Consider the following 23,175-nt stretch of genomic DNA (forward strand, 5'->3'; position numbering starts at 1 on the left):
AGTGGTCTAGTCTGTTGGTTATAACTTTCCATTGAATTTTCAATTTGGTTTATTGTTTCCTTCATTTTGAGGATTTTTGCTTGATTCCTTTTTATAATCTCTGTCTCTTTATTGAAGGGATCTTTCACTTCTGGAATTTTCTCTCCAATATCATCCTGTATTTCAAAGATCAGTCTAACTATGTATTTTCTGAACTCCTTCTCTGACATTTCTTCTACTGTGTCATCTATGGATTCTATTGTTGGAATACCATGGTTTGTTTGAGGAGCTTTTTTCCCTTGTCTTTTCATATTGTTTGTGTGTCTTCTCTTCTAGCAGTAGGGAGCTGAGGCAGTACAGATTCTACCCTGTAGTCTTATAGTGTCCCTGAAGACTTCTAATACCTCACCTTCAAGGGAGAGACCAATATTAACAGAGCCAATGCAAACAATATAGAACCTTTAACCAAATGGCTCTTATTAAGGCATCTACAGTTTTGTCACAATAATCAGAAATGATGTGTTCAATTATTGTCTACAATATAAACAGTAAGTTTGCTAATAGGGTTTACTGTTTCAAATGATGGACAATGAGGGAACAGAAGTAGTGTGAGACGTGATGTTTATGAGAGAGAAGGAGAGAAGATAGAGGTAGGAATTTATAATAAAAGTGAGGGAGGAATTAATAGAGATTGGCTGTTAGTATGAAAGAAGTGAGAAAAAGAATTTGGAGAGACAAGTAGGTGAGAGAAAAATATTTAGAGATTTTTAAAAAGTAAAACCATAAGGATACACAACAAAACTGTAATACACCATTCAGACATCCCATTCCTTAATAAATTGACGGATGAAAAATATATGAATTCAAAGATGGTAGAGGTATGAGAGAGAGGGCAAATAAAGAAAAAAAGGAAGGAAAATCTCAATGGAAAATTGAATGATTGCTTCTATTGGCTTTCAAAATTTTTCTCAGCTTTCCTTCTCCACCAATAGGTGGGGTTGTCTGAAGTTTGATGTTAACTCCAGTCCAGTGGGTGCCAGACCAATTGGGTGACTAGCCAAAAGTAAGATCCCCCCACTCTCTCTTCCAGTCTTCCCACCCATTGTAGCTGGCCCTTTCCATCCCCAAATGCTTCAGGCTCACTGAGCTGGAGAGAGTTCAGTTTTCTCTAGTTTCAACATCCTGTACTCCCCCCAGGGAACTGCCCCCAGTCTCTGGCTTTCCACAGGCTTGCCAGACCACTCACTGAAACAAACCCATCTGCAATCTCATGGACCTGGGCTTTAGTTTCCCCAGGCTCTGCCTTGCAGCTGTCCCAAGATCTCAATGCCCTTTCAACTTGTAGATAGACCACCAGGGATGCATTCACACAAAAGAGCAACCTTGCAAAGAAGCAGCTGGATGGTGACCACTAGCAAGAGCATCTCGAAGAAAAACCTCAGGTGCAACCAGACCTGCAGGTACTCCAATATAACTCTTGACCCTGGTCAAAATCCCCAGACTAAGGATGCTGTGGCCTGAGATGGTCATGGTGGCAGCAGCAAATCTGCAGGCCCTAGCTGGTGTCCCAAGATGGTGGTGGCCACGTGTAACCAAACCTGGACTTCCAGGCAACAGTGGCAGCAGGGAATCTGAGTCAGTCTTTAGGCTAATGGCAGACTATAGGCAAGTGGACATCAGTTGGTGGGCAATGGGTAGGTGAAAGGAAGGTGATGGGCAGGCAAGAGGCAGGCAAATGGGCAAATGGCAGATGATACGAGGCAGTCAGAGAGCCATCTGCATTCCAAAGGCAGGAGATATGCTAGCAAACAGCAAGTGATTGCAGGGGACAAATGGGGGTAAATAGCAGGGGATCAGTGGGCAGCAATGGCTGCCTTGCAGAGAAACAGTATCTCATCTACTTGAAATCTGAGTCACACAGTAACAAGAAATGCAACCTTCCTCTATTTCACCATCTTGGATCTGAAAAGGTCCAAAGACTTCAGTGCTAATTTGAGGAACCTAGGTGAAGACTAAGGACTATAAAGAAGTCAGGACATAAAATTCCCCACTGAGCAGTCAACATTGAGGTCACCTGAACAGGAATGATGAGTTTAATGGTCCTTTAACTTCCCTTCTTGTGGGCCCCAGGTAGATTTGTGATGCTAATTTAAGGTCACTCCATAACTCTGGTTTCAAGCAGAGGATATCTGTTTCTTGGTGAGGCAATTTTTGCTGCTTATCGATACCCTGCTATTTACGCCATTTGTGTGCTGTGATCACCTGCAGTCTGCCAGCATATCAACGCATTTTCTGAGTGCAGATTGCTCACTGTCAGGCGCCCATCATCCACCATTTGCCTGCCTCTCACATGTCCATCACCTGCCTTACACCTATCCATCACCCAGCGCATGAGGTTCACCTGCTGATCGTCCAACAACAGTTCAGCAAACTGATTGCCGACTGCCAGTGGAGCACCAGCTGCCTGCTGTTGACTGGAAGTTCACTGTTACAGTTCTTGCAGGTTTGATTACACGTGACTGCCGCCATTTTGAGACAACAGCCAGGCCCAGTAGGACCCCTGGCCGGACTGACTGAGCCCGGTCTCCAGAATCCCTCAGCCTGACCAATCACTCCCTGCCTCTGGGGCCCTCACATCTACTGACTGCTCCCTGCCGCCAGGACCCTCAGACCAACTGACTGGGCCCTATCACCTGGACACCAGACCGAATGATTGCAACTGGCCTCCAGGATCCCACAACCACACCAAACACACCTGACATCCAGGACCCCTGCCTGACCAACTGCATCCCATCTCCAGGACCTCCAGCTGACCACATCCACAACCTGAGCTGCAGCTCCCCATTTGCCAACACATTTTAATGCCAGAGCGGCCATCTTGGATAATCCTGGAAGCCTTAGCTCCAGTCTTTGGGTGGGGCAAATCCCATCCTGAGATGCCTACTGGAAGATTGAAGCTCATTGTCAGGTACCTCTCATGCATCAGGCTACTAAAGGCTGGGAGGTTTCATTAGTATATGACTGTTATAGAGTAGATTTTCTTTTTTCTCCTTATTGAAAAATTTTAAGTTTTTATTTCTTTACTTTTCTTGCTCTCTTTTCCTTTTGTTTACCTGTTCCCTCAGAGTCTCTTTCTCCCTTTTTTGCATGCCAACATCCAATTTCTTTTGATTATACTCTCACCCTTTCTACTATTTAGAACTTCTCTATATTCTTTTCTTATCCCATTAACAGCTACATTCTACATCCTTCTGCATCCTCTTTGTCCTCCATTTGAAACTGCAGACCTTATTACATATCTGTTTATTTTACTGAAGATAATATTTGAACTCATTCTGTTTATAAAGACAATTTTGTTATTGTCCTCATAGGGGCTATTTGGTCTAGGATTGCATAGTGTCTGAATTGGGCACTGCTAATACTGATCTCCCCTTAAAGAAAAGGTTTTGGAAACCTATAGAGCCACTATAAGCCTATAGGGGGAAATCTGCAATACCCCGGATCTGCACTGCTAGAAGGGAAGATACATGAACAACATGAAAAGACAAGGGAAGAAAATGATCCATACAAATCTAGATTCTATATTAATAGACTCCAATGACAATATGTTAGAAGAAATGTCAGAAAAGGACTTCAGATTATACATGATTAAGATGATTCACAAAGCAAAAGATGAGATAAGAGAGTAAATGCAGGCAATGAATGATAATACCAATAAGCTGAAAGAGCAAGTGCAGGAAGCAAAAGGTCATTTCAACAAAGAGATAGAGATTCTCAAAAAAAAAAAAAAAAAAAAAACCAAATGGAAATCCTTGAAATGAAGGAAACAATAAACCAAATAAAAAACTCAATGGAAAGCATCACCAAAAGACTAGACCACTTGGAAGACAGAACCTCAGACAATGAAGACAAAATATTTAATCTTAAAAATAAAGTTGCCCAAACAGAGAAGATGGTAAGAAATCATGAACAGAACCTCCAAGAACTATGGGACATCATGAAAAGACCAATTTTAAGCATTATTGGGATTGAGGAAGGCACAGAGATACAAACCAAAGGAATGAACAACCTATTCAATGAAATAATATCAGAAAATTTCCCAAACCTGAAGAATGAAATGGAAAATCAAATACAAGAGGCTTACAGAACACCAAATGCACAAAATCACAACAGATCCACACCAAGGCACATTATAATGAAAATTCCTCACATTCAAAATAAAAATAGGATTTGAAGGCCATGAGAGAAAAGCATCAGATTACATATAGAGGGAGACCAATACAGATAGTAGCCGACTTCTCAACCCAGACTCTAAAAGCTAGAAGGGCCTGGAACAACATATTTCAAGCTCTGAAAACATGGTTGCCAACCAAGAATCCTATACCCAACAAAACTAACCTTCAGATTTGAAGATGAAATAAAATTCTTCCATGATAAACAAAAGTTAAAAGAATTTACAAATAGAAAGCATGCACTACAGAATATTCTCAACAAAATATTCCATGAGGAGGAAATGGAAAACAACAATGGAGGTCAGCAAAGGGAGGAACTACCTTAGAGAAAAACAACTCAAAGGAGAAACCAAGCCAACTTAAAAACCAAAAATAAGCCAAATGACTGGGAATACAAATCATATCCCAATAATAACCCTGAACGTTAATGGCCTAAACTCATCAATCAAAAGACACAGACTGGCAGAATGGATTAAAAAGAAAGACCCAACAATATGCTGCCTGCAAGGGACTCGTCTCATAGAAAAAGTCATCCATAGACTAAAGGTGAAAGGATGGGAAAAAAACTCCCATGCACATGGACTCAGTAAAAAAGTGGGGGTTTCCATCCTTATATCAGATAAAGTGGACATCAAGCCAAAGTTAGTCAGAAGGGATAATGAAGGACATTTCATACTGCTTAAGGGAACCATAAATCAGGAAGATATAACGATAGTAAATATTTATGCCCCAAACAACGGTGCATCCCTGTACATCAAACAAATCGTTCTCAATTTCAAGAATCAAATAGACCACAACATAATAATTCTGGGTGACTTTAATGCACAGCAGTCACCACTAGATAGATCTTCCAAACAAAAACCAACCAAAGAAACCATAGAACTCAATAATACAATCAATAACCAGACTTAATAGACATATATAAAATATTCCATCCATCACTGCACAGATTCACTTTCTTCTCAGCAGCACATGAAAACTTCTCAAAAATAGACCATATGTTATGCCACAAAGCAGCCATTAGGAAATGCAAAAAAATAGAGATACTGCCTTGTGTTCTATCAGATCATAATGGACTGAAAGTAGAAATCAATGACAAAATAAAAAAACAGAAATTACTCCAACACCTGGAGATTAAATAATATGCCATTGAATGAAACATGGATAACAAAAAATATCAGGGAGGAGATTCAAAATTCTTAGAGGTCAATGAGAATGATGATACAACATATCAAAATCTCTGGGACACTATGAAAGCAATACTAAGAGGAAAATTCATTGCATGGAGTACATTTCTGAAAAGAATGAAGTGTCAACACTAAATAACCTAACATTACAGCTCAAAACCCTAGAAAAAGAATAACAGAATAACAGCAAAAGTAGAAGACAGGAAATAATTAAAATCAGAGCTGAAATCAATGAACTTGAAACAAAAGAAAATTCAAAAATTTGACAAAACAAAAAGTTGGTTCTTTGAAAAAGTAAACAAAATAGACGAACCCTTAGCCACACTAACAAAGAGAAGGAGACAGAAAACTCAAATTACTAAAATTCATGATGAAAAAGGAAATATCATGATAGACACCACTGAGATACATACTATAATGAGAAGCTACTTTGAAAATCTGTATTCCACCAAAATAGAAACTACCGAAGACATTGACAAATTTCTAGAGACATATGCTCCTCCCAAACTGAACCAGGAGGACATACACAATTTAAAGAGATCAATATCAAGCAATGAAATAGAAGAAGCTATTAAAAACCTACCATCCAAGAAAAGCGCAGGACCATACGGATTCTCAGCTGAGTTCTACAAGACCTGCAAAGAAGAACTCACTCCAATACTTCTCAAAGTATTCCAGGAAATAGAAAAGGAGGGTACCCTACCAAACTCATTCTATGAAGCTAATATCACCCTTATACCCAAACCAGGCAAAGACACAACAAGGAAAGAAAATTTTAGACCAATATCCTTGATGAATATAGATGCAAAGATCCTTAACAAAATATTGGCAAACCGTATCCAAAAACATATTAAGAAAACGGTGCACCATGATCAAGTGGGGTTCATCCCTGGAATGCAAGGATGGTTTAACATCTGTAAATCAATAAACTTAATGATATTTAGAGAATTCAAAAAACTCCTACAGAAAACTTCTACACCTCATCAGTAAATTCAACAAAATAGCAGGCAACATGCATAAATCTAAAGCTTTTTTATACGCAAGTGATGAAACATCTGAAAGGGAAATGAGGAAAACAACTCCATTTGCAATAGCCTCAAAAAAATTACAATACTTGGGAATCAATCTAACCAAAGAGGTAAAAGATCTCCACAATGAAAACTACAAAACATTGAAGAAAGAAATTGAGGAAGATCTTAGAAGATGGAAAGTTCTCCCATGTTCTTGGATAGGCAGAATTAATATTGTCAAAATGGCCATACTACCAAAAGTGCTATACAGATTCAATGCAATTCCAATTAAAATCCCAATGATGTACCTTACAGAAATAGAGCAAGCAATCATGAAATTCATCTGGAAGAATAAGAAACCCAGAATAACTAAAGCAATCCTTAGCAGGAAGAGTGAAGCAGGGGGTATCGGAATACCAGAACTTGAATCACTGTACAAAGCAATAGTAACAAAAAGGCATGGTATTGGCACCAAAATAGACAGATAGATCAATGGTACAGAATAGAGGACATGGACACAAACCCAAATAAATACAATTTTCTAATACTAGACAAAGGTGCGAAAAATATGCAAAGGAGAAAAGATAGCTTCTTCAACAAATGGTGCTGGGAAAACTGGAAATCCATATGCAACAGAATGAAACTAAACCCCTGTCTCTCACCCTGCAGAAATATCAACTCACAATGGATCAAGGACCTTGAAATCAAACCAGAGACCCTGCATCTTATAGAAGAAAAAGTAGGTCCAAATCTTCAACGTGTTGGCTTAGGATCAGACCTCCTTAACAGGACCCCCATAGCACAAGAAATAAAAACAAGAATCAATAACTGGTACAGATTCAAACTAAGTAACTTTCTCTCAGCAAAGGAAACTATCAGCAATGCAAAGAAAGAGCCTACAGATTGGGAGAAAATCTTTGCCAATCATACTTCAGATAGAGCACTAATCTCCAGAATCTATAAAGAACTCAAAAAACTCTACACCAAGAATACAAATAACCCAATCAACAAATGGGTTAAGGATATGAACAGATACTTCACAGAGGAAGATCTACAAGCAATCAGCAGACATATGAAAAAATGTTCACCATCTTTAGTAATAAGAGAAATGCAAATCAAAACTACCCTAAGATTTCATCTCACCCCAATTTGAACGGCAATTATCAAGAACACAAGCAACAATAGGTGTTGGAGAGGATGTGGGGAAAAAGGTGCACTCATACATTGCTGGTGGGGTTGCAAATTAGTGCAGCCACTCTGGAAAGCAGTATGGAGATTCCTTAGAAAACTTGGAATGGAACCACCATTTGACTCAGCTATCCCACTCCTCGGCCTATACCCAAAGGACTTAAAATCAGCATACTACAGAGATACAGTCACATTAATGTTCATAGCTGCTCAATTCACAGTAGCCAGATTGTGAAACCAACCTAGATGTCCTTCAATTGATGAATGGATAAAGAAACTGTGGTATATATATATATATATATATATATATATATATATACACAATGGAATATTACTCAGCTATATAGAATAATAAAATTATGGCATTTGCAGGCAAATGGATGAAATTGGAGAATATCATGCTAAGTGAGATAATCCAATCTCAAAAAACCAAAGGACAAATGATCTCGTTGATAAGCAGATGATGACACATAATGGGGGGTGGGAGTGGGGCAAGAATGGAGGAAGGAGGGACTGTATAGAGGGAAAAGAGGGGTGGGAGGGGTGTAGGGGAAGAAAAAATAACAGAATGAATCAAACATCATTACCCTATGTAAATGTATATTACGCAAATGGTATGCTGTTACTCCATGTACAAACAGAAACAACATGTATCCCATTTGTTTACAATAAAAATAAATTTAAAAAAGAAGAATAACTTTTCAATCACAGATAATATAGATTCCAAAGAAATATCTACTTAAGGCAGTGTATTAAATTTTGGGGGCTACGATAAAAAAATGACCAAAAAATAATAGCTTATAAAGCAGATTTTTTTTCTCACAGTCCAGCAGGCTGCAAGTTTAAAATCAATGTGTCAGTAGGATTGACTTCCTCTGAGACTTCTCTCCTTGGTTTGTAGAAGTTCATCTTCTTTCTGCCTCTTTACAGGGTAGTACTTTGATTGTGTACATCTCTGGTGTCTCCTTCTGTGTCCTAATGACTTCTTATAAGGGCACCCCAGTCAGACTTTATTAAGGGCTACCATAACTGCTTCATTTTAAGTCAGTCACCCTTATAAAGACCTTATGTCCAAATGGTCACACTGTGAGGGCCTGAGGTTTAGGAGTTCAACATATGAATTTTGTGGGAGAGGGAATAAAATTTAGTCCATATAGATAAGAATTGAAGCTGTCTTTGCCCTTATCTAAATGCAGTAGAATACAATTCATAAACTAGGTGTTTTATGCATATTGTCTCCTGGAGCTTCTGAAAAATAAAGGTTGCAACTGGGGCTGTAGCTCAGTGGTAGAGTATTTGCGTAGCATGTGTGAGGCACTGGGTTCAATCCTCAGCACTGCATATGAGTAAATTAAAAATAAAATAAAATAAAAGGTCCATCAACAACTAAAAAATATATTTAAAAAATTATTTAAAATTATTTAAAAATATATTTAAAAATGAAGTTGTTACTTCTTCGAGGTGAGATGTACAGAAGTCACTGTGTTGTCAGTTTGCCATCAACTTGAAGAAGTAGATGCCGCTGCTTTGAAAGGACATTCTAATTAGGTTATCTTGAGGATTATTTTGCAAATTTTGAGAGAGGGCTAGATTTTTGTGAGGAAGAAATGAATGAAAATGGAGGTAGTTTGGATGGAAGCATAGTTGGGAAGCACTGAATGAGTTGGTCCTTGACAAAATTCTAGGAACTTTGGGTTACACCCACGTGGGAAGAACCCCCCACATTCAAATTGAATAACAGATGCCCTCATAGGGAAAATCTAATTTTACTTCCTAAAATAAATTTTTGGCTAATTCACTGTTCTTTGATAGCATTTCATTTTCTCTGACATATCTCAGATTTTAAAAAATTCCCAAAAGGAGGGTTGTGTTAATCTGGATAAAAATCATTATAATTGCCAATAATTTAACACTGACTACCAGTCATTATGATGAGGGTTCTCTACAGAGTATGTATATTCCAATTCCTACAAAATTGGTTTTACTTATTTCAGGTTTATATAACAAAATACCAGAAAATGATTGGTTTAAATACCAAACTCATTTCTTCATGTTCTGGAGACTGGAAAGCCGAATATCAAGGTGCAAGAAGATCTGGTTCTCTTGCAGACATCTGCCTTCTTGTTGTATACCCCTATGATGGAAAGAAAGGGAGCACAAGCTTTCTGGGTTTTGTTATAAGGCTGTTAATCCCCTCATGGGGACCCTACCCCAATTATTTCATTTAAAACTTATTATTCTCAAAGGAATCACTTCCTGTTATTCTGGAGCTTAGGGTTTCAACACACACATTTTAGAAGGACAAAAAAATTTCAGTGCATTAACAAGACTTAGAAAACTGAATTGGCTGATAAAGAACCAGCAACAGTCTCAGAGTCTCAAGGTAGTAAGTGATAGAGCTAGGATAGATCACTGATCTGAATTCATCTAGAGCCTATGCTGGACCACCACTCTCAAGCTAAACTGACTTTGTATACTTTTAATAAGTTATCTCTTCACCACTACAAAATATATCTTAGATGATTGAGAATTTTTGTCCAAAGTTCTGGATTATAATCCATAACCAGAGTAATAAGAATACCGAAATAAATGAGATGTTAGAATAAAAAGACTCGGTAACAATATGATCAACAACATGTGCAGTGTCCATTTAACTTCAGGATTGGAATCGTACCAAATTATCTAGCTCTGCTTCTTTCATGTAGTAATTAAATATCTCAGAACAGAAGTACCATAAAAGATTGAATCTGTGTGATAAAAAGAAATAGACTAATATTTAATGTGCAGTCACCTCCTCTCCCAACCTATCCACCTTGTTCTTCAGCTTCCCCATCTCACGTTACTCCAGAGACACAGACGTATGATCTTCAATATCTTAAGTAGGAAGACTACTCAAGAATTTTCAGGAATGTTGCATTTGCCAGAAAGGTTTTCATTAAAGAGACAGGGTCAAGATGAAGATGTAGATTAAAAACTGACCGAGAACACACAAATTGAAGTAGGTATCTTTTATTCTCATTCAAGCTCCTCACTTTGACTATCGCCAGAGCCTGTCAGCCTTAGCCATAGGAGTTGATTGTGTTCCCTTTGCTTGCTCTAGATCTAGGGAGTCAAGGCCACATGCTCAGGCTGACTTCTGCAAGGTGGAACTTTTGAATGTGAGGGCATTGCAGTGAGGGGGAAGGGCAGAGGGAGGGGCCTAAAGTTCAAACGTGAGTAAAATCTAGAATCTTCTTTGAGGCTGAGGTACTCGTACCCCAGAGCAGAGGGGGCGCTACAGACGCTGCTCCAGCAGTCAGCCTCTCTTGGCCCTTTCATTGGTGATAGCCCTCACTTCCTCTGAGGGTGCCTGAGGAAGGCGAAGGGCTTCATCTGGAGGCAGCTAGCTCAGCCAAAAGGGAGAAAGAAAGAAGTCCCAGTCTCTGGTGCGCTTCCAAGGTGAGGAGTTTGAGAATGAGAGAATCACCTACCTCAGTAAATGGTCCCCGCCCCTCCCCCACAACGCCTCGCCTTTGTTCTCAGTCCCGAGAAGCCCTGAGGAGAGCCGGCTGACTGAGATGTTTGTTTCCAACTCTAAGTCTCAGAAAGGCGAGGGTAAATAAAAGTGGGAAGTCCTATTTCAGTAGAGGAAGGGGACCCTAAAATCGGTTAAGGCGAGGAACTTTAGGTGGAGATACCTTCTGAGACTGCGTTTTCCAGATGACGCAAACATGGAGTCAGGAAGATATGAGCCGCTCTTTCTTATTTCATATCCGCGGCTGAGTCTTGGCTTGAGGTGTGTGGGGAGCCGGAGGCGGCTCGGGTCAGTAAAAGAGGTACCATGCTCACCAGGGAATCAAGAGCGGAACCTTGAGTGAGTTCTAAGGAAATCACCAATCGCTGAAGAGTGAGGTGGCACAGAACCTGACCCTACCATAAATCTCAGAAGCCCCAATGAGGGTCATCACGCAAATTTCTGCAAGGAGGTGGAAGTCTTGAGGATGTGACCACTTATGTCTGAGTCGTGGGTCCTCAAGTCAACATAGGGAAGCATCCCAGGTACAGCCAGGATTCAAGGCAGGGAACTGAGGGACCCCAGGCCCTGTTGGCAATCTACAATGTCTGTGCATTAGTAACGAGACTCACATTCATTTTCTCCTAGGGTATGGGGGACACAATAGTGTTGAGAGATTTTTTTCTAAAGGAATTAGGTAAGATCCACAGTAGGAGAATTTCTAGGTATTTCTAGGAGTTAAGGTAAGAACCATGATGTCTGAGGCAAACATCAAGAAGAAGGTGCCACAGAATCCATCCCTTATCTTCAGCCTTGGGAGGCCATGCACAGATGAAGTGATCCTCATATCCTAGGGAGTCTCAGGAGATGCCAGCAGGAAGAGAGAAGTTCTGCATAAAGAGAATTCAGACGTCAAAGGAAGTGTTGAAGGGACCACTTCTGTTGTATAGATAACAAAGAATAAGACCCCCACCCATGTATTTAGCACTTGAGGGCCCAGAGCAGGGCTGTCAGGCTGAGGCTGTTACTTTTTTATGTCAAATTTAAGAGAGGTGAGGTATTTGTTATGAGGGTTAGGCTACGAGTCAGCAGAAAGAAGGTGTACCAGGCAGTACCTGGACATCAGGCAAGTTCTTCAAATGAGAATTGCATACCCAAGCATCCCATGAAAGAGGGGACTCCTTGTAACTCTCAGTTGGGGAATGTCCTTCACTTCCTCCTCTGGGGTCTCAGGGGCATGTTGGCTTTTGGGTTTGATGTATCAACTTAAGAGCAGTAAAAGAGAGAGGCCCAGGACTTGCCAACAGTTGATGTGATGATTCTGATTATGACAAGGAGATGACTCCCCGCACCTCAAAACAGAGCCTCCACTACCACTCCAGTACACCCCAGGTAGGGATGGTCTGTAGCCTAAGACTCACTCTGCTTTCCCAGGAGACAGGTTGATCAGACAAGGAGCATGGTGGATTCCTAGATCAGTGCTCTCACAGAAACCTGCAGAAGTGGCCTTAGTTAACTCCCTGCTGAAGTTGCTCTTACAATTTTATTTTCCCTCCCCCAGGTGCTTGCATCACCAGCCATCCAGCCCATACTCCTTCCTATTGTCCCTAACCTGATTCATCATGCCTCGAGGTCTAAAGAATAAGTTCCTTGCCCGTGAGAAACGCCAGCAGGCCCGAAGTGATGCTCAAGATTTTGAGGCTTTTGAGGAAGCAGCAGCAGCAGCAGCAGCAGCAGCAGCAGAAGAGTTCTCTTCTTCACCCAAGAATCCACCTGGTACTGAGCCAGATAGCAATCCCCAGGATCCTGAGAGAGCACAATCTGCCACCACTGCTTCTGCCATTGTTTCTTGCACTACATCTGATGAAGTTTCTGATAGCCAAAATGAGGAAGAGGAAAGCTCATCTGAGGCCACACTCTACACTGATGATTCATGTGAAGACCCTCTAACCGGAAAGGTTGGGTTATTGGAGCAGTTCCTCCTCTACAAGTACGAAATGAAGCAGCGCATTACTAAGGAAGATATGCTGAAAGTTGTCAACCAGAAGTATAAAAATGAGTTTGCTGAAATCTTCAAGAGAGCCTGTGAGCATCTTGCAGATGTCTTTGCAGTTGATGTAAGGGAAGTGGACTCAACCACTCACTCATACAACCTTGTCAGCAAGCTGAAACTCCCCAACAATGGGAGGATTCGCGCTGGCAGGGGATTACCCAAGGCTGGTCTCCTGATGAATGTCCTGGGTATGATCTTCATGAAGGGCAACTGCGCCTCTGAGGAAGACATCTGGAAATTCCTGAAGATGATGCATGTGTATCCTGGGAAGAAGCATTTCATCTATGGAGAGCCCAAGAAGCTCATCACCAAAGATTTGGTGAGGTTAAAATACCTGGTGTATCGTCAGGTGGTCAATAGTGATCCTCCCCGCCATGAATTCCTGTGGGGTCCCCGAGCTCATGCTGAAACCAGCAAGATGCAAGTCCTGGAGTTTTTGGCCAAGATTAATGAGACCGCTCCTAGTTTCTTCCCAACCCTTTATGAAGAGGCTTTGAAAGATGAGAAAGAAAGATCCCAAACCATGGATGCAGCCAAACCTGATACTACTGCCAAAGCTAGTGAAGTTCCCAAGGCCTCCTGTCCAGCAGCTTCTTTGACACCTGTTGAAGTTTGAGTCATTTTCATCATCCAGATAATAAAATATGATATCACAATAGGGATTTTCTTGAAAATAAAAAGAACCCCACAGTAGGTGGGGTAATAGACTGTAGGAAATAAGATTAAAACCTCATCAATTCTGGCTTTGTGTAACTTTTATTCTTTTGTTTTATGGAGTTAAACGTTTGAAACTTTTCTTGGTTTATTCAAAAAAGTAGATGAAATTAAATCTTTATAAATAAGTCTTTGTGTTTCTTGATTCATTTGCCAAACATTAACTGAACGTATGCTGTTTGGAAGTCTGTGTATTAGAATGGGATACTGAAGTGTAGCAGACTCAGCTCCTCCTTACAGAATTTTTGAGAGCCTACGAGCTGCAATCATACAAGAAAGCTGCTGAGCTACCCTATATAACTTAGAGGTAAAGTAAAAAGAATGAGTGCGGATGAGAGTGTTCCTTATGAGAGCAATCAAGTGGAAATTTCCTGAGCAAGGGAGTTTGGGGCTTTGGGAAACTCTAAGTCCTCAGTGGGATATAATTTTATTTAAGCTCAGTGATAGGTTAGTTGAAGCTGTGGAAGTGGTGAGTAAATTCCATGCTCTCAAATGGTATACCTCAGAGTTGAGAGACAAAGTCCTGTAAGTCTGCTTGGGCTGACCTAACAAAATACTATGGACTGATGACTTAAAATAAATTTATTTTGTGCAATTCTCAAGCCTGGGAGGTCCAAATTCAAGGTGCCAGCATATTTGGATCCTGTTAAGGGTACAATTATTGGCTTGAAAACAGCCACTTTCTCGCTGTGGTCTCACATAGGGGAGAGAGAAAGAACTCTAGTCTCCTTCTGTCTTGTTATAGGGACAATAATCCCAACATAGGTGCCCACCATCATAATATCATCTAAACCTAATTACTTTCAAAAGCACTTCCTTCAAATATTATTGTATTGGAGATTAGGACTTCAGCTTAAGTATTTGGACAGGCATGGGCACAAACACATTTAGTTCATAACAGAAAACTGCCCAACAATTTGCTTTGGGATTGTGGGTAAACAAGAGACAAATCTTCACCTGGGAAAGAAAGAAAGGTTCCCTGGACTCTGTTTTCAGTGCTGATGAACACAGTTTTTTAACTAGGTATGTATATTTTCTCTCAAGAATTTCTGAGAAATGAGGGTAATAATCCCTTGAGGTAAGATGTGCAGGAGTCACTATATCGGCATTTTTTGCCTTGAACTGGTAAAACGAGATTCTATTGCATTAAGACCATTTTAATTAGGTTATTTTGAGTGTAATTTCCAAATCTTAAGTAAGAGTTGAATTTTGTTAAGTGTATAATAAATGCAAATAGAGATGGTTTATATGGAAGGGCACTTGAGAGGGATGGAAGTACTCAGGCCTTGACACTAATTCTAGGAACTTGAGTTACAACTAGCTAGAAAAGACAACCCTACACTCAAATAAGTGCTCTCATGGGACAAATTTACAATTTTACTTACTAGGGAGAATTTTTGGCTGATTCAGTCTACTTTGTATAGGAGTATTCCATATTCTCTGACATCTGGATTTTTTAAAATGTTCATAGTGTGGTGGGTAGTTTCATTTGGGATATAAATAAATTCTATTCTTTAAATAGTGGGCAATATTTTCAAGTCATCTTGCCATGTATTCTATATACAGTTCATACATTCCTAGAAGATAGAGCTTACCAATTTCCTTTGGCAGATGACGAACTTGCATTTTTCTCAAGTTCATAAAACTGGCAGGTAGTAAAGCTGGGGCTAGAGTCCTAATCTGAATTTGTTTAGAACTCGTACTGTTCCTCCAACATGAGGCAGACCTCTTGCCTTTTAATTCATTTTTTCTCAATATTCCAAAATGGATCTCAGGCAATAAAAAGGCACTTGCAGCCAAAGTACTAAAAGCAGGCCTTTATAGGGAAGATAAACATGAAAATAAATTAAAATTTGAGTAATTTCCTTGAACTTCATTTTCCTTGGAGCCTCCTACTTTTAGGTCCACAGCCCCTGAAAACTAATACTGCCCAGGAATTGATATTTTGTACAGTTTTAGCTTTCCATCATTACAGCCTCCCTCTGAGACTTCCCTAGTGTGCACTCCTTCAAACTATGGAACATTACCTGCTGATCAGCTCTTAACCATATCCTCCTTTGAAGTTTATTCGTTTTTTTTCCAGTGGAGCAAACCGAAGAGTTCCTATCCTTTCCATCTCTATCACTTCCTATTTAGAACATTCCAAATCCCTGCTGGTTGGCCATAACCTCCAGTATGGGTATATATCATTTTTGTATTTTTGTTTATGTGATAACTTAGATAAATTAGATCAATCTTTCTTCTTCTCTCACTCATTTTCTCTTTCTTTTCCTTATTTTACAAATATCACTTTTAATAGATGATTTGAATAGTTTCTGAGTTTACCAATCACTTTGTTTACTCATTTATTGCTGTATATCAACTTAAAAGTAGGAGTTTTTACATCAGGGAAGTAAATTGGAATGCTTTCCCTCTTATTTTGCAATCCAGAACACAATAAGATGGCATTGGAATAGGTATTTGGAAATATGAGAAGAGTCAGCAGTAAAACTGTTGGGGTCAAGAAATAAAGCCAACTAAGGTAAAAAATTATCAATTCCTGTATTCACTATTTTTTTTCGTTTGCTTGTTCTTTATTTATTGTGGTACTGGGGGTTGAACCCAGAGGTGCACAACCACTGAGATACATCCCCAGCCCTTTTTATTTGTTATTTTGAGACAGGGTCTCACTAAGTTGCCCTGACTGGCCTTGAGCTCGTGAATCTCTTGCCTACACCTCCCTGATTCCTGAAAGGTTTACCTTACCAGGTTTTCCCTATTATTTTCAGTATTCTGTTCTGAAAAATTAAATGACATGTACCTAGATTTTTTTAGCTTATTTAATAAATTAGAATAAATTAAATTTTATTAAATTAGCTATTATGCTCATTGGGTCATTCACTTCCTTAATATTAACCAGGTATCTGCTCTTTGAAATATACTGTGCTATTGTTGAACATGCTATGATATTTTTAAGAGCAGTTATATCACAGGAAAGATGATGAGATAATGGTAGAACAGAGGATCAATATAAAATAAATAATGAAAGACTTGGGGTCCAGATGAGTACAGTGAAGTGGCAGTTAAGTGTAAATTCTCCAAGGCAAATGTATTTGGGAAATTGCAAGTTTATTGATGGGCCTGAAGTTTAAGTTTAGCATGGCGTACGGAGATAAGGTTGTGGAAATGAGGAATAAAGGTTAATCTTTCAAATAAGCTATTAGAGTTATCTACCCTACCATTTTCACTAACTCTATTCCTCTATTTTTAAGAAGAAACAATCTTAACTTCTATGGTTGTGAAATATTTCACAATATATATTTTCCTTAACATGTTTGAAATGGGATTGGTAAAAGTCTTGTATGTTGCTGGCTTCAAAAATCATGCTAAATGTCACTTTGTACATAATGGCATGTTAAACAATAGTAAAAGGAATTTATGACTAAGTTTTAGTTGTTTAGTATTCTATCTGGTCTCATTGAATTAACCCTTTGAAAGTCAAAAAATATTTAAGAAGCATGTTCTTCTACAATAATGCCTAAATCATACAGAACCTTTTAAGTACATTTTTAAATAAGATCATAAATTTTTCTTGTGAGTTATTTTTCCATCAATGTTAATATTACCACAATTATATAGCTAATAGAGTAGTAAACTCACTAGTATCCTTGGGAGACTATTATACACGTACAATATGACTAGGGAGAGTTTACATAAATAAAGAAATCTATTCACAATCCCACTTACGTAATTATTAGAAAAATGTTTTAAAATACTGATTTTAAAAATAGCATTATATAATTTATGATGGCATGTTAGGCTTTTTTAACTACACTAGATAATAAATAGTAATATCCATTCTTACAAAAAATGTATAATGTGATCACTTTTGTGAGTCCCATCAGAATTAGCATGTACAAACTTTCACTACAAACTTTGTTTGTGAAAACTGAAATTTAAACCACAATGTTAGAATACTGCATGAATCTAAGACACCTGCTATCTATGAATAACAAATTGTTCTCCAAGCAATATGTGGAAATTTAAGAGTTTGCCATATAAGTATTATAGGGATAGTTCCCATTTTAGTAAGATTTTTTTAAAAAATCAAATATGACTAGCTCATGATATAATCCAGTGGTGTATAACATTTCTTTTGGAGAAACAAAGAATTTCTTTGGACCAATGCATAAAACAGAAGCTGAAATTTCTTCCTTTGACTCACTCTTAGGTGAGCATACTTACTAACATTATTCCAGTTCTCAAAACACTCATTTACTTGTGCTTCAGCAAATGGGAAATTATGCATTTTGTGGGAAAAAGAGTTATTTTTTGAATTGCATTTTATCTAAGCATAAATTCTTCAGTGTAGCTGGGGATTTCTTGAATCAACAGGAGAAAAGTTAGAATAAGTAAATTTCTTAATTCAACAAAATATTCAAAATGACATGGTATACTCTTCTTTATAAAATAAAAAATTGCAATGGATATGAAATTTATTTTATTTTAGATGATCCAAAATGTGCAGTCCACATTTTATTTATGTAGAATAAAATAATTACTTACCTGTGACTGAGTTAAATGTTTTATCTGATCATTTAACCTAAAAGTAAAAAAATAGTAAATTATTAAAGTAATAAAGGAAAAGATTAATTATGCTCATCTATTTTTGTACACTTTGTTGGGAGATTGTGAAAGTAACTGAAATACCACAAATCGGAATTCCTTTAAATTATTTTACACAATATATGACAATTGTCTAACTAGGTCTTAATTTGTTAATACATAATTTGAACAATCAAAGGATATAAAACAACATAAACTCCCTGTTGAAGATATTTTTATTCTTACAATTCAGTACAGAATCAGGCATATTATTAATATTCAACAAATATTTGAAAATAGGCAAATCAACTGATTAATAGAATTACATATTCAAGTATACTTGTTTTTGTATTGAATCATATTTTCTTAGAAACTGGAATTTCTTATATAAAATTTATGTTAACTTTTTCAAAAAGAATATCAATATAATCAGCACTTCACATTCTTTCCAAGTCAGATAATAGAAAGAATTCTATGCAAAACAAATTAATACCTTTAAAATTTCAGAAAAATAAAGATCCATAGCATGTGGGAAGTGAATAGGGATCTAAATATACTAAAAACTGAAAGAATTTCAAATTCCCTCTTTGCCTTGCTGTATTCAATAAACTATGGAGGTACAGGTAATGCTAAAATACCATTAAAAAATAAAGAAAATTATTTATAAGTTATAGTTCAGGCACATGAGGTCAGTATCAGGTTTAAAAAATGATGTTAATCTTTTGGATTGTATAGAGGGCAATGAAGGGGAAAGGGGCGGGGGAGGAACAATAGTGGAATGAGACAGACATCATTACCCTATGTACATGTATGATCATATGAATGATGTGAGTCTATATTGTGTACAACCATAGAAATGAAAAGTTGTATCCCATTTGTGTACAATGAATCAAAATGCAGTCTGTAAAAATAAAAAAAAGTAAAATTTAAAAAAATAAAGTTAATCTGTCAATTTGGGGGGCTCCAATGCTTTCTCTTTGTTTATTGTACCCAAATTTCTGAGTCCCTAAGCCACACTGAATGCCTGATATTACATTTTAGTGAAGTCCCTCTTTCACTTACCTTACTGAGAAGCTGTACACCTGCTGCTTTGGTCCTGAACTACAGCATGATGTGAAATGCAGCTTTCCTGTGTGCTGACATCCCATCTCCTCCCTTGAAATGTTTTTATGGCATACTGAAACTGGAAATCTTGGAAGAGGATAATAAGGGAAGCTAAGGAGAGATCTCAGTATTAAGAACCCAGTTGTAACAAAACTATTCATCATTAACTGTATTTCCTGAAGGCATGAAACGTACTCTGAACTGCCAAAACAATATTACTCACTCCAGAAACCACATATGGAAATATGTGTTTGGGTGGGAAAGAGGAAGATAGTGAGTGTAGGTGTTGTCTGTATGTGAGTTGGGTGACACAAAAATTATGTACATGTGCATACACACTTGCATGCACACAGACACAGTAGATAAAAGTTTGCTTTAGAGTAACATTTGCAATGTAATCCATGAGGAATGTGTAGAGACATCTAGGTAGGAACTGGAAATAATTGTGCCTTTTTGTTGTGGAACCCAATTATTATGAAATTTCTCTACCTTCGCCTTCCCAAATATAGGAGCTTCTTGCAAATAGGCAGTTTAAGAAAAGAAAAAAATTTTAAAAGTTATAATTAAAAGCAAACTAACACAGCAGCTATAAAAATACTATAAAATATGGAATCAAGAAAACCATCAATTAACACATGAAAAACACCCACTAGAAACATGTTGCTACAGAGCAGAAACAGAGTAAGCCAAAATTTTGTAGTAACTGTTCAAGAAAATTCAGTTTTCTGACTTAAGTTGCAAGTCAGAAATAAGAGCTCAGGGAAGAGGTGACATGATAGGGGTATGAGATGAAAATTAAGATAGCACAACTAGCTGGGAGTGGTGGCACATGGCTGTAATCCCAGTGGCTTGGGAGGTTGAGGCAAGATGATCACGATTTCAAAGCCAGTCTCAGCAAATAAGCAAGGTCCTAAGTAACTCAGTGAGACCCTGTCTCTAAAATAAACAAAAATGGGCTGGGGGATGTGGCTCACTGGTTAAGTGCCCCTGAGTTCAATCTCTAGTACCAAAAAAAAAAAAAAAAAAGAAAAAAAGAAAAAGAAAAAAAAAAAACGATAGCACAACTAAGAGATGAAGTAGAACAGATGAAATACATAAAACCATCACAGAATAGAAGATGCTCTTTAGGATGAATCCAATAGAAAGCTCAAGAAACACAACAAGGGATATTGAAGAAATTAATGATGAAAGAAAACTTTCTAAAGTGGAAACCTCTATCAACCTAAGCCAGGTTAAAAGGAACTCTTATATAGTTGAATAACTATGTGGTTTTAAACAACCAAATATAAAATGCAGTATTCAAATACATAACTGATACTTTGAAGGTTATTATGTACTTAACATTTTTACTAACAATTTTCAGAGTACGTCTTTCCTCAGTTACCATCAACAACAATGACTATTACTCTTTCTAGAACTAGCTATTCTAATAGGAAGAATGATACTTCATTGCTAATATAGTTCCCATTTCCCTGATTACGGGAGAATTTGAGCATCTAATCACATGTCTGTTGGTTTTTCAGAATGGTATCTCGGTTAAGTGTCTGTTTACATATTTTATAAAATTACATGTGTTTTTCTTGTCAATTTGTCAGATCATTTATTATTTTATAAAAAGTGAGCAGTTGTGAATTGCTTTAGTTCTTTTGAATTCTATTTCTTTTTTTTTATTGTATACAAATGGGATACATGTTGTTTCTCTATTTGTACATAGAGTCAAGGCATACCATTTGTGTAATCATACGTTTACATAGGGCAATGATGTTTATTTTTTTTCCTTCCCCCCCACCCCTCCCACCCCTCTTTTCCCTCTATACAGTCCTTCTTTCCTTCATTCTTACCGCTCTCCTTATCCCTAACCCTAAACCTAACCCTAAACCTAATGCAAACCCCTCCCACCCCCCATTATATGTCCTCATCCGCTTATCAGCGAGATCATTCGTCCTTTAGTTTTTTGAGATTGGCTTATCTCACTTAGCATGATATTCTCCAATTTCGACCATTTGCCTACAAATGCCATAATTTTATCATTCTTCATTGCGGAATAATATTCCATTGTATATATATACCACAGTTTCTTTATCCATTCATCAACTGAAGGGCATCTAGGTTGGTTCCACAATCTGGCTATGGTGAATTGAGCAGCAATGAACATTGATGTGGCTGTATCTCTGTAGTATGCTGATTTTAAGTCCTTTGGGTATAGGCCAAGGAGTGGGATAGCTGGGTCAAATGGTGTTTCCATTCCAAGCTTTCTGAGGAATCTCCACACTGCTTTCCAGAGTGGCTGCACTAATTTGCAACCCCACCAGCAATGTATGAGTGTTTCTTTTTCACCATATCCTCGCCAACACCTATTGTTGCTTGTATTCTTGATAATCACCATTCAAATTGGGGTGAGATGAAATCTTAGGGTAGTTTTGATTTGCATTTCCCTTATTACTAGGGATGTTGAACATTTTTTCATATATCTGTTGATTACTTGTACATCTTCTTCTGTGAAGTGTCTGTTCATTTCCTTAGCCCATTTGTTGATTGGATTATTTGTATTCTTCATGTAGAGTTCTTTGAGTTCTTTATAGATTCTGGAAATTAGCGCTCTATCTGAGGTATGGTTGGCAAAGATATTCTCCCACTCTGTAGGCTCTCTCTTCACATTTCTGATAGTTTCCTTTGCTGAGAGAAAGCTTTTAAGTTTGAATCTATCCCAGTTGTTGATTCTTGCTTTTATTTCTTGTGCTATGGGAGTCCTGTTAAGGAAGTCTGATCCTAAGCCAACAAGTTGAAGATTTGGACCTACTTTTTTCTTCTATAAGATGCAGGGTCTCTGGTCTGATTCCGAGGTCCTTGATCCATTTTGAGTTGAGTTTGTGTAGGGTGAGAGATAGGGGTTTAATTTCATTCTATTGCATATGGTTTTCCAGTTTTCCCAGCACCATTTGTTGAAGAGCCTATCTTTTCTCCATTGCATATTTTTGGAACCTTTGTCTAGTATGAGAAAATTGTATTTATTTGGGTTTGTGTCCATGTCCTCTATTCTGTACCACTGATCTACCTGTCTATTTTGGTACCAATACCATGCCGTTTTTGTTACTATTGCTTTGTAGTAGAGTTGAAGATCTGGTATTGCAATACCCCCTGCTTCGCTCTTGCTACTGAGGATTGCTTTAGCTATTCTAGGTTTTTTATTCTTCCAGATGAATTTCATAATTGCTTGCTCTATTTCTGCAAGATACATCATTGGGATTTTAATTGGAATTGCATTGAATCTGTATAGCACTTTAGGTAGTATGGCCATTTTGACAATATTAATTCTGCCTATCCAAGAACATGGGAGATCTTTCCATCTTCTAAGGTTTTCTTTAATTTCTTTCTTTAGTGTTCTGTAGTTCTCATTGTAGAGGTCTTTCACCTCTTTTGTGAGATTGATTCCCAAGTATTTTATTTTTTTCGATGCTATTGTGAATGGGGTAGTTTTCCTAATTTCTCTTTCTGAAGATTCATCACTTATGTATAAAAATGCATTGGATTTATGAGCATTGATCTTGTAACCTGCTACTTTACTGAATTCACTTATGAGTTCTAAAAGTTTTCTGGTGGAATTTCCAGGTTCCTCTAAATATATAATCAT

General features: G+C 37.9%; 1 protein-coding gene across 1 annotated transcript; it reads left to right on the forward strand.

Moving 5' to 3' along the window:
* The first annotated feature begins 12,711 nt into the window (after nucleotides 1–12,711).
* On the forward strand, nucleotides 12,712–13,703 carry LOC124971400 (melanoma-associated antigen B5-like). The gene is given in 2 exon segments (XM_047535186.1): nucleotides 12,712–13,656; nucleotides 13,659–13,703. Coding segments are annotated over 2 exon segments (990 nt in total).
* Nucleotides 13,704–23,175: the final 9,472 nt, after the last annotated feature.

This window comes from Sciurus carolinensis, chromosome X, assembly GCF_902686445.1.
Source record: "Sciurus carolinensis chromosome X, mSciCar1.2, whole genome shotgun sequence".
Lineage (NCBI taxonomy): Eukaryota > Metazoa > Chordata > Mammalia > Rodentia > Sciuridae > Sciurus > Sciurus carolinensis.